Source organism: Nerophis lumbriciformis, linkage group LG03 (assembly GCF_033978685.3).
Source record: "Nerophis lumbriciformis linkage group LG03, RoL_Nlum_v2.1, whole genome shotgun sequence".
Classification (NCBI taxonomy): domain Eukaryota; kingdom Metazoa; phylum Chordata; class Actinopteri; order Syngnathiformes; family Syngnathidae; genus Nerophis; species Nerophis lumbriciformis.
In genome coordinates, this window is record NC_084550.2 from 12,009,831 (window position 1) to 12,022,676 (window position 12,846).

Genomic DNA, 12,846 nt, shown 5'->3' on the forward strand with positions numbered 1-12,846 from the left:
CCTTAAAAATATATATACAACTTTTTAGTATATGGGCTGTTTTACAAAATGCAAAATCCTTTAGCACCGGAACAATTTAGTTTACAGTTACCTGACATTGATATGTATTGTTTAATAGGAAAACATACATTTTAAACGTGGCTGCACTTGTCTTGAGTATTTGCTATCCTCACTTGGAAAATAGGATCAAGTTCGAGAAGACAAGTGACAAAGAGAAGTAGAAAATTTATTGCAGTATTTGTTTCACCAAAAAAAGGTTATGAATCCCCTTTTCCTCTTATTACTAAGGTGACCTAATACAACAAAATCTACATTTACAAAATATCCTCCTGCAATAGGCCACATATACTGCATGCGTAGTTTGAAATAGAATAAATTATATTCAGAGGACTCTTGCCATTGTACAGCATGGACAAATAAAAATGGAACAAAAATAAAAATCCTTGTTTTTTTTTTTCTCTTTTTGTTTTGTTTTCTTTCAAATATCTAAAAGCTAAAATGAAAAAAAAAAAAAACATTAGGTGCTAGTAGTATCATAAATTCAAAAAAACACTTTAATAAGAACATCAAAAAGACTAATTTCCAACATTCACTTAAGGTTTTATTCTTTTTTTTTTACAGTTTTTTTGTCTTCAGAGATATAAGATAGACAGAAGATCATCGGCCGCCCTCTCCCCTCTCTGACGGACATCTACACCTCCCGCTGCCTCAACAGAGCCAGTGCCATCATCAAGGACAGCACCCACCCTGGCTCTGACCTGTTCCACCTGCTGCCCTCTGGGAAGCGCTACAGGTGCATTAAAACCAAAACAAACAGGCTAAAGAACAGCTTCTTCCCCAGGGCCATAACCATCCTGAACGGACTGCCCCATTGTCCCTCATAACTGCCTTCTCTTCGGTGCAATAACCCATTCCACCAACCAACCTGTTTTTGTTTTTGTTTTTTCATGTATATATTCATTTCACACCATATTCATTGCACTTCTACATTTTTTATATTTTTATATATTTGCACATTGTTTTTCTAGCATGCACACATCGCACTGTATGGAATGGCCTCAATCTCGTTACCTTGCGTAATGACAATAAAGCTGATTCTGATTCTGATAAACATTTTTAGTTTTTGTTGTGTTAAACTATAATAGGGGGGACGGCGTGGCGCAGTGGAAGAGTGGCCGTGCGCGACCCGAGGGTCCCTGGTTCAATCCCCACCTAGTACCAACCTCGTCATGTCCGTTGTGTCCTGAGCAAGACACTTCACCCTTGCTCCTGATGGCTGCTGGTTAGCGCCTTGCATGGCAGCTCCCTCCATCAGTGTGTGAATGTGTGTGTGAATGGGTAAATGTGGAAGTAGTGTCAAAGCGCTTTGAGTACCTTGAAGGTAGAAAAGCGCTATACAAGTACAACCCATTTATCATTATAATACAGTGGGAGTAGAAATGAGCGTCTAGAATTGGCTGCACAACAGCGAAGGAGCTTCCATGACAATGTTGACAAAACATTTCCCTCCAGGTTCTCCTCTGGTAGCCTTTGAAGAGATCATTTCAGCCAACTATTTCTTGAATGCCTCCTGGATCCTATCCTCTGCACGTGTACATAGACAAACATGAGCCGTCCCTCGAATATAATCAGTCGTTTTCTTGAAAGAATAGCTCATGTAAAAGTATGTAGTGTCAAATAGTCACGCCCTCTTGTGTTTTCTTATAAAAAAATTAGGGAGGGCGTGTGAATCCAGTGACGTTTGGCTGTGTGGTTGGAGGCTGCCTCTTGAGGTGGAGGAGGAGGAGAAAGAGGACTTTCATCATGTAAAAATGGGAGCGGGGACAAAAAGAAAACCAACAAAAAAAAGCACAGGAGCCATTAGCTAGCTCCTCCCTCCCGCGCTGCATACAGTGAGCGTAAAGTCTGGCCTATTTTGTTGCTCAGTTTGTGGTTGCTGGTCAAGGCGAGCTTCTTGTAAAGGATGTCCGACTCCTTGATAGTGTCCACCCAAGGCACCAGTCTGCGTCCTTCCCGCTTCTTGGCCTCCGCCCAGGGCCCCGAGTAGGAGCCGGCCATCCAGTGGATGGTGTAGCCGCTGGGGGTTTTCTGGACCACGCGCGCTATTTGAGGCCGCTCCTTGTACTTGGGGCAGCAAAGGGCGATCACGTCCATCACCTCCACGGTCTCGCTCATGCGGCCGGGGTCAGAGGGGTCTCCTATTCGTCTCGACCTCCGAGAGGACTGCACAGGGGAGAGAAGACAATTCTTAGGCCATGAACACAGATACTTAATAAAGGCATACCGTATTTTTTGGAGTATAAGTCGCACCGGCCGAAAATGCATAATAAAGAAGGGAAAAACATATATATATCTTAACAGTCTACATCAGTCTACATAGAACATCTTAACAGTCTACATCCTAGTGATAGCAGACATTGTACAGTAAGAGATGTTTTATTATGTTTGTTGTCTTTCATGATGTCCGTATTGAGTAATAATCTGTGATATTGTTTAAAGGGGAACATTATCACCAGACCTATGTAAGCGTCAATATATACCTTGATGTTGCAGAAAAAAGACCATATATTTTTTTTAACCAATTTCCGAACTCTAAATGGGTGAATTTTGGCGAATTAAACGCCTTTCTATTATTCTCACATCGGGAAGCAATCCGCCATTTTCTCACTTTCGTCGATGTGTTGTCGGAGGGTGTAACAACACGAACAGGGACGGATTCAAGTTGCACCAGTGGCCCCAAGATGCGAAAGTGGCAAGAAATTGGACGGAATTTGTTCAAAATACAAGGCTGTGGGGAAAGCCGACGAAATGGTCAGTCGTTTGTTCCGCACACTTTACCGACGAAAGCTATGCTACGACAGAGATGGCAAGAATGTGTGGATATCCTGCGACACTCAAAGCAGATGCTGACATCAACTCCAAAACTGGACAGATCAGCTTTCAGGAAAAGAGAGCGGATGAGGGTATGTCTACAGAATATATTAATTGATGAAAACTTTATTCATTACTCGCTGTTTTACGTAAATTATTATACATAAACTGTGTTTACCAATAATTTAGCTTAAAAACATTTATTTTTTTCAATCATTCGAGTACATTCGGGTAGTCTTGTATAATGCAGTATTTTGTGTCTATTTAGGTATGGTTAACCTGAGTGCTGAAATCATGGAAAAATATATGTTCTTAGCGCGCCTGAAATGGGCTGTCTGCACTCTCAAAGTGCATGTTGTTGCCAAATGTATTTCATATGCTGTAAACCTAGTTCATAGTTGTTAGTTTCCTTTAATGCCAAACAAACACATACCAATCGTTGGTTAGAAGGCGATCAGCGAATTCGTCCTCGATTTCTCCCGTGTCGCTGGCTGTCGTGTCGTTTTCGCTTGCATACGGTTCAAACCGATATGGATCAATAGCTTCAGTTTCTTCAATTTCGTTTTCGCTACCTGCCTCCACACTACAACCATCCGTTTCAATACATGCGTAATCTGTTGAATCGCTTAAGCCGCTGAAATCCGAGTCTGAATCCGAGCTAATGTCGCTATAGCTTGCCGTTTTATGCGCCATGTTTGTTTCTGTTGGCTTCACTATGTGACGTCACAGGAAAATGGACGGGTGTTTATAACGATGGTTAAAATCAGGCACTTTGAAGCTTTTTTTTTTGGAATATTGCGTGATGAGTACAATTTTGAAAAAAACTTCGAAAAATATAATAAGCCACTGGGAACTGGTTTTTAATGGTTTTAATTATTCTGAAATTGTGATAATGTTCCCCTTTAACAAAGGCATACCGTATTTTTTGGAGTATAAGTCGCACCGGCCGAAAATGCATAATAAAGAAGGAAAAAAACATATAAGTCGCACTGGTGTATAAGTCGCATTTTTTGGGGAAATGTATTTGATAAAACCCAACACCAAGAATAGACATTTGAAAGGCAATTTAACCTGCTTTCTTGCCTCCGAGCTTGTAAAAGTTTATTCTAGATCCTAAATAATGCTTCTCACCTTGATAGGATGAAGACATATTCTGGTGAGTTGGTCAAATTTGGCATCCAGTTTAGAACTGTAAATTTCGAGAAAGACACAAAATTGCTTGGTCTTATTATGAGTCATTCAACATCTTAACAGTCTACATCCTAGTGATAGCAGACATTGTACAGTAAGAGATGTTTTATTATGTTTGTTGTCTCTCATGATGTCCGTATTGAGTAATAATCTGTGATATTTTTTAAGGAAAAAGCAAACTTTGTGATGCTGTCACACCCTGGCTCGGGTGAAGGTAATGTAACCTTTGCAAACCAGACTTTCAAATCAAGGATGGCAAGGCACGCAGTTGGTAACAGTTTACAAACATTTATTGAAATCCCAAAAAGTGTCAAAAGGAGAACAACGACAGAAAAAACAAAGCACCCACAATCTGTAATGGTAATAGAGGCAATATTAGTATCGTATATTATATATAGTACATTTATATTCTAAATACATTTCGAAGTTGCATGCGTTAAATAGGCCTATATAATTAATCAAAATAAGCATATTAAAAATAATCAAAATGTAAATCATCCATTATATGAAAATACATATATTCACAATCAAAGGTCAATAATCAAATATGTCAAAGTAAAGAATTAAATAATCAAAACAGATTTAGCAAAATCAATTAGCAGTCAACAAAACTCATTTAGCCGGTTACAACACAACATAATCTCATCATCAAAATAATCACCTCAGTAGATGTTTGATGCATGGAGACCGAAACTCTTGCTCAGGACAGAGATCCTCCTCTGGCAGTGACCGACAGCAGACTGTCAGAAAAACGGCATTTTCCAACTTAAATAGCCCTTAGCCCCGCCCACTAGCTGGGACCAATTTGACAGGGGGAATTAAGAAAACAGTTATTTTGTAAATTACACCATAAATAACCATCACATGTCTAAAAAGTATTGACATAGTACTTTTGCATGTGTAGAGCAGTAATTTTTTTGAACACAGTATATTCAGGCTTAGACAACACAACTTTTAAATGTCCAGTGTCCTTCTGTAACACCCAGCTTTTGAGGATCATGGTTCGACCCAAATTTGGCCTAATTAGTGAATGCAGGTGTGGTCACCTATATAAAGACCTCAACCCCACCCTGACTCTTTTGGTCAATTGTTCAGAGCCATGGTGAGTGACAGGTAACAATTTGTTTGTTAAGCACATGCTTTTCACTGGCTAACAAGATTGAATGTTTGTGTCCATGTTGAGCTTCCCAACAAATGTGCACAGTTTGTGAGGAAGTCCAAAGGTCAAACAGTGACAGTATGGGGTCAAACTGTCACAGATGCGTTTTTGAAGTTAATGCACCGCTGTATGCTTAAAATGAGCAAAATACGTAAATATTACATGTTATTTTTATTGTGCCCATTACTACATTACATATATACTTACAGCGTGTATATAAAACCTTGATGATGTGTTGGGATGTTCTTTTACAGCATTTTTCGGAGTATAAAACGCTCCGGAGTATAAGTCGCACCGGCCGAAAATGCATAATAAAGAGGGAAAAAAACATATAAGTCGCATTTTTTGGGGAATTTTTTTTGATAAAACCCAACACCAAGAATAGACATTTGAAAGGCAATTTAAAATAAATAAAGAATAGTGAACAGGCTTAATAAGTGTACATTATATGACGCATAAAAAACCCCACTGCGAACGTGCCTGGTATGTTAATGTAACATATTAAGGTAAGAGTCATTCAAATAACTATAACATATAGAACATGCTATACGTTTACCAAACAATCTGTCACTCTTAATCGTTAAATTCCATGAAATCTTATACGTCTAGTCCAGGGGTCGGCAACCCAAAATGTTGAAAGAGCCATATTGGACCAAAAATCCATCCATTCATCCATCCATTTTCTACCGCTTATTCCCTTCGGGGTCGCGGGGGGCAAATACAAAAACAAATCTGTCTGGAGCCGCAAAAAATGAAAAGCCATATTACATACAGATAGTGTGTCATGAGATATACATTGAATTAAGAGGACTTAAAGGAAACTAAATGACCTCAAATATACCTACTAATGAGGCATAATGATGCAATATGTACATATAGCTAGCCTAAATAGCATGTTAGCATCGATTAGCTTGCATTAATGCAGTGACCAAATATGTCTGATGAGCACTCCACACAAGTCAACATTAACAAAACCCACCTTTGTGCATTCACGCACAACGTTAAAAGTTTGGTGGACAAAAGGAGACAGAAAAAGAAGTGGCATAAAACACGTCCTAGAAAGTCGGAGAAAGTTATACATGAAAGATCCAGACATGAAAATAAGATGGATTAAGGCCGTTAATAGGAAATGTAAGAACACTAATAACAAGTGGGTGGACTGGAAGCCTACAAAAGATAAATAAATAAATAAATGGGTTGTACTTGTATAGCGCTTTTCTACCTACAAGGTACTCAAAGCGCTTTGACACTACTTCCACATTTACCCATTCACACACACATTCACACACTGATGGCGGGAGCTGCCATGCAAGGCGCTAACCAGCAGCCATCAGGAGCAAGGGTGAAGTGTCTTGCTCAGGACAAAACGGACATGACGAGGTTGGTACTAGGTGGGGATTGAACCAGGGACCCTCGGGTTGCGCACGGCCACTCACCCACTGCGCCACGCCGACTCACAGATCTGCAGTAAACATTTCTTGCATGGTAAACCAACGGATGACCACCCTTTGCCATTGTTAGAAATGGGCTATACATCAACAGTTAGCGTGAAAAGAAGAAGAACACTAGTGCGGCACGGACCTACAGAAACGTCAACTACTGCTGCTGCTTCCATGGATGAAGTTATCCCACAGACTGGCCAAGTAGAGGATAGTTCTGAATCCACCACACCGGGTATGATAAAACATGACATGGACAGTAGTTGAAATAAACATTGTTGAAACATATTGCTACATTATACAATAACGTTGTGTACAAATATTCATAAAAGGTACATTACATCATTGTTATCCTGTAATCAGAAATGTTCTAAGTGTCATGGATTATCTACTAATAGGTTGTATCAATTGACAGTTATTTTTTTTTACTAAAAAGTACCAATTAACAGTTATATTACTCAGCAAATGATTTTAAATGACACATTATTTTTCTTTTTTTCAGTACCCAAAACACAACAATGGAGTGGAATCTGTGGAACATGATCATCATCAAAAAAAATAAAAAATTCTAGAGTCACAAAAATCATTGTAATTTATGCAATACCTGGAGATGGCAAGAGGTTTAAAAACTTCAAAATCATTCTAAATGTTGAACTTTTACACAAACAGAATGAATATTACATGCATTGCCTTCTGGGTTAAAACTTAAGCACGACACAAGTTAAACATTTAATATGAATTGTATTATTCAGATTGGGTTTTCTATGATCCTATATAATTACACACCCAGCAAAACAGGTACAATATGCACTATTGACTTCTTCTCAATAGCAAGCCACAGCCTATGGGGAGCACAGTGAACATTCATGGAAGGCATACACTCGGCCTTAAGGAAACAAAACTGCCTTTCATTGCTGATAGGATTGTACAACAATTCCTTCATGCAACCTGCAAGGAATAGTCATACATTTAGTATAATGGTGTGTAATGTCTTCAACGTCATAAGTAGGGGTAAACGTCATTCTGTTTAAAGTAAATAACTTTGATGTACCTAGTATTTTGTTGGAAACTTATTATACCAAATATTGCTAAATAAAATTGCCAGGTGTGTGACTGCTAGATATTGGTGAAAACAAACAAACAAAAAACACGTTCATGTAGCTAAAATATGGTGATCTCACCATATGGTATCATTAAAATACAAACATAAAAGAAATTGGACCTGTTGTGAAATAATTGTAACCCTTGCCTTCTTTATAAATTTGAACCATTCTTGTGTCCATGTTTGTAACACCAAGGTACATGTTTATATCAAAGTACATGTGTGTAACACCAAGGTACATGCCTATATCAATGTACATGTGTGTAACACCAAGGTACATGCCTATATCAAAGTACATGTGTGTAACACCAAGGTTTGATTGATTGATTGATTGAGACTTTTATTAGTAGATTGCACAGTACAGTACATATTCCGTACAATTGACCACTAAATGGTAACACCCGCATAAGTTTTTCAACTTGTTTAAGTCTGGGTCCACTTAAATTGATTCATGATACAGATATATACTATCATCATAATACAGTCATCACACAGGATAAGATAATCATCAGAGTATATACATCAAATTATTCACATTATTTACAATCCGGGGTGTGGGATATGGGGGGGGGGGGGGGGGGGTGTTAGGCTTGGTTGATATCAACACTTCAGTCATCAACAATCGCATCATCAGAGAAATGGATATTGGAACAGTGTAGGACTGACTTAGTAGGATATGCACAGCAAGTAGTGGACATAGAGAGAGAGATCAGAAAGCATAAGAAAAAGTGCCTACATTTGATTATTTACAGTCCGAGGAGGTAGGATGTGGAAGGGAGGGTGTTAGTTTAGGGTTGTAGTTGCCTGGAGGTGTTCTTTTAGTGCGGTTTTGAAGGAGGATAGAGATGCCCTTTCTTTTACACCTGCTGGGAGTGCATTCCACATTGATATGGCATAGAAAGAGAATGAGTTAAGACCTTTGTTAGATCAGAATCTGGGTTTAACGTGGTTAGAGGAGCTCCCCCTGGTGTTGTGGTTATGGCGGTCATTTACATTAAGGAAGTAGTTTGACATGTACTTCGGTATCAGGGAGGTGTAGCAGATTTTATAGACTAGGCTCAGTGTAAGTTGTTTTACTCTGTCCTCCACCCTGAGCCAGCCCACTTTGGAGAAGTGGGTAGAAGTGAGGTGTGATCTGGGGTGGAGGTCTAGAAGTAATCTGACTAGCTTGTTCTGGGATGTTTGGAGTGTAGATTTGAGGGTTTTGGAGGTGCTAGGGTACCAGGAGGTGCATGCGTAATCGAAAAAGGGTTGAATGAGAGTTCCCGCTAGAATCTTCATGGTGCTTTGGTTGACCAGAGAGGAGATTCTGTAGATATCTCGTTCGTTGGTTGACCTTTCTGATTACCTTGGTTGCCATTTTATCACAGGAAAGATTACCCTCTAGAATGGAACCTAGGTAGGTGACCTCATCTTTCCTGGTGATAACAATGTCACCCACTTTTATTGTGAAGTCACTGACTTTCTTAAGGTTGATGTGGGACCCAAATAGGATGGATTCCGTTTTACCCAAGTGTATGGATAGCTTGTTGTCAGCGAGCCAGGTGCAAATTCTACAGAGTTCAGCACTGAGGATTTTCTCCACCTGTGACTTGTCCTTGCCGGATACCAGCAGGGCTGAGTCATCCGCAAACAAGAACCATTCAGTCGCATGCTGATGACATGTCGTTTATGTATATTAGGAAGGAGGGGCACGGTGCCGTTCACCTCTACCACCTGTTCCCTCCCCTCCAAGTAAGATTGCATCCAGCTCGATGAGGTTTTATCAAATCTGATTGCTCTGAGCTTATCCAACAGTATAGCGTGGTTAACGGTGTCAAAGGCCTTCTAAAAGTCCAGCATGACCATGCCGCAGTATTTGCCCGCGTCCACCTCATGTTTGATGTGGTCGGTCAGATAGAGAAGGCATGTGTCAGTGGAGTGGTTAGTTCTGAAGCCGGATTGGAATTTGTACATGAGTTTATTAGTGGTAAGGTAACTATCGACCTGTTCATAAACTATTTTATTTTCCATTACTTTCGAAGTGGAACTGAGAATAGAAACAGGTCGGTAGTTGCCAGGTTCCAATTTGCTACCTTTTTTAAAGAGGGGAGTTAGTCTTGCTCTCTTGAAATCTTTTGGTACTTGACTTTGTGTAATTGAGAGGTTAATTATGTGTGTGATGATCGGGGCAATGATGGAGGCAGGTCCCTGAGGAATCTGGAGGGGATATTGTCAAGGCCGGTGGCCTTGTTTTGGTGGAGCGCACTCAATTTTTTTTGCACCTCGTCAGCTGAGACCATTTCTTAATTTGAAATCATTGTTGGATACTCCTAGCTTTCTGTAGAAGGCTTTAATGTGTTCTACACCAAAGCGACCAGAGTGGTGGGACAGCTTATTGACTAGAGTTGTGGCTATGCTGGTGAAAAAGGTGTTAAGTCTGCTTACTACCTCCATTTTGTCTGTAATGAGGGAGTCATCCTCCTTGATGTTGATGTTGGTGAGTCTGGTTTTAAGTTTCTGGCTGCAACCAGGAAGCTGGTTGTTGAGGATTTTCCAGAGCTCACGTGGCTTATTTGTGTTTTCCTCTATTTTGTCGTTAATGTAATTTTTTTTTAAGGATTTAGTCAGGTTGGTTGTCTTACGGCTCCCTCCCACTTCCAAAGACATGCACCTGGGGATAGGTTGATTGGCAACACTAAATTGGCCCTAGTGTGTGAATGTGAGTGTGAATGTTGTCTGTCTATCTGTGTTGGCCCTGCGATGAGGTGGCGACTTGTCCAGGGTGGACACCGCCTTCCGCCCGATTGTAGCTGAGATAGGCTCCAGCGACCCCGAAGGGAATAAGCGGTAGAAAATGGATGGATGGATGGGTTGTCTTATTTTATTGCATTGCTTTTTGAGTGTTGAAAGGAGTGATTTGAGGTTATTATTGGGTTGTATATCTACATCTGTTTTACACTTTTGGTATTCGGAGTATTTTCTGTCTCTGTCTTTTATGGCAGCTATTAAGTCCCATCCATGGTTCAGAGCGGGCTTTGATCCTGACTGTTCTCACGGCAGCCATGTCATTTAGTATCGTTAGGAACGCTGTTTTGAAGCGATCCCAAGCATCATCGTTCAGGTTGCTCGTGAGCACAGGGGACCAGTCCCACTCACCTAATTTTAGGTTGAAATTGTCACTGGAATGTTTTTTAAGGGCTCTGGATTGAGCTGTTATGTTGCCGTTGGCTTTGGGTTTAGCTATTTTGCGGGTGCAGAAGGTTAGATAGTGGTCGCTAAGACCACAGATCATGACCCCACTATTTTTTTATTTGAGATCTATGGTTGATTGGGTGGAATCACACACCCTTGTGTTATTAGCTGGGAAAGACCGTGTAGATTACAAAGCTTGTTGTAGGATCTGAAGACAGGCGCATCTCTGCGTTGAATATCTGTGTTCAGATCTCCAGTTATAATTTTCTCCACGTTGTCTACCCCAGCCAAGCACTACTCGAGAGCCCCATAGAAATCACTCTGATTAGGGGGTCTGTAAACAGTCCCTATCAGTACCGGCTTAGCGTTTTTAAATTTGATTTCCGCCCACACAGATTCGAGGGCATTGTGGTTGAGATCAGTGCGAGTTATGTATTTAATATCCTGGTGAATATATATACAAACACCCCCACCATGTTTATTTCTGTCCTTTCTGATAACCGAAAAGTTTTCTATCTCTATCTCTGAGTCAGAAACACTTTGATCTAATTTGGTAGCAGGCTTTTTACTTTCATGTTGAGGAACATTTCTCTGATTGGGGGTCATCTGGGTCAGTGGACACTGGTAAAAGAGGTATTGATGATATAACCAAGAACGACCTTGCTGTCGCTGTAGAAAGTGTTGTCAACCTCCATGTCCATCTCTGAGGTGATGAGCTCGGCAAGCTCCACCGCTAATAGTGCAGAACAAAGCTCAAGTCTAGGGACAGATTGTTCTGACAAGGGTGTAAGCTAGGCCATTCCGATGAGAAATCCCACGTGTTTGGTTCCATTTTTCTCTGTTAGTTTTAAGTATGCAACTGCTGCAATTGCCTTTGTGGAAGCGTCACAAAAGATGACTATCTCTCTTTTTGACAGCGCTGTAGGAGAGGCCTGTGTGTAAACTCTTGGGATCTGGAGATTGCTGAGATCTTTCAATGAGCATCGCCACGTTGACCATGTCTCTTCCATTTCTTGAGGAAGAGGTGCATCCCAATCTCCGTTGTTCTGCATGAGCTCACGCAGGATCAGCTTGCCGTGTATAGTGACAGGGGCAAGAAATCCTTGGGGATCATAGATGCTGATGACAGTTGACAAGACACCTCTGCGGGTGAAAGGCTTTTGCTCATCAGCTACTTGAAAGATAAATGTGTCTGACGTTAGATCCCAGTTAAGTACCAGACTATGTTGCATGGGCAGGGTATCTGAAGTGAAGTCCAGGTCCTTTAAGTTGATGACATGGTCCTGAGATGGGAATGCATTCATAACTTTTCCTTTATTTGAGGCGATTTTGTGAAGCCTCAAGTTTGAGTCTGACAGAACCTCTTGCGTCCTCTTGAGCAGCTTCACTGCAGTTTCGACGGAGGGAAGTGACGTTAGCCCGTCTTCTACATAAAAGTCACGGTTGACCAACTGCTTTACAACAGGCTCTGCATTTTTCAGTCTTAAACAGTAGATGGACACTGCGGGAGAGGGACCATTTCCAAAGACATGGACCCTCATTCTGTATTCCATGATGTCTTCACATGAGTTGTTGTTTCTGAACCATAAAAACCTGAGATAATTGCGGTCATCTTCTCTGATTAAGAAACAGTGGTACATGTGCCGAACGTCTGCTGTTATGGCTACAGCTTCTTTGCGAAACCTGAGGAGTACCCCTATAAGGGGTACTCCTTGAGGTTGAGGTCGGGTCCAGTTAACAGCACGTCGTTTAGTGACACACCATAGTATTGGGCGCTGGAGTCAAACACCACACGGATGTTCCCAGGTTTCTTCGGATGGTAGACACCAAAGGCCGGTAAATACCATCTTTCTTCATTAGATGTGAGTGGGGGAGCTATTTCAGCATGTTCATTTTGAAAGATATTTTCC

General features: G+C 40.8%; 1 protein-coding gene across 2 annotated transcripts; it reads right to left on the bottom strand.

The window, feature by feature from the left end:
- Window positions 1-205: 205 nt before the first annotated feature.
- LOC133579208 (nipped-B-like protein B) lies at window positions 206-6,488 on the bottom strand. 2 transcript variants are annotated; one of them, XM_072912670.1, is made up of 3 exons: window positions 4,724-6,488; window positions 4,003-4,060; window positions 206-2,223 (listed from the first exon to the last, which is right to left on the bottom strand). In XM_072912670.1, exon 3 carries the CDS (start codon window positions 2,173-2,175, stop codon window positions 1,861-1,863), a length of 315 nt encoding a protein of 104 aa, XP_072768771.1. In that variant the 5' UTR covers window positions 2,176-2,223; window positions 4,003-4,060; window positions 4,724-6,488; the 3' UTR covers window positions 206-1,860. The 2 variants fall into 2 exon arrangements, with proteins under 2 accessions (XP_072768771.1, XP_061789742.1); XM_061933758.2 differs by lacking the exon at window positions 4,003-4,060.
- Window positions 6,489-12,846: the final 6,358 nt, after the last annotated feature.

What these genes read in the sequence shown, in the direction of transcription:
- LOC133579208 (XM_061933758.2), bottom strand. Translation starts at nt 4,744, where the DNA reads ATGCATCAAACATCTACTGAG. An exon ending in TGCATCAAACATCTACTGAG is followed by an intron (nt 2,224 to 4,723) that starts GTGATTATTTTG and finishes TCCCCTGTGCAG; the next exon opens with TCCTCTCGGAGGTCGAGACG.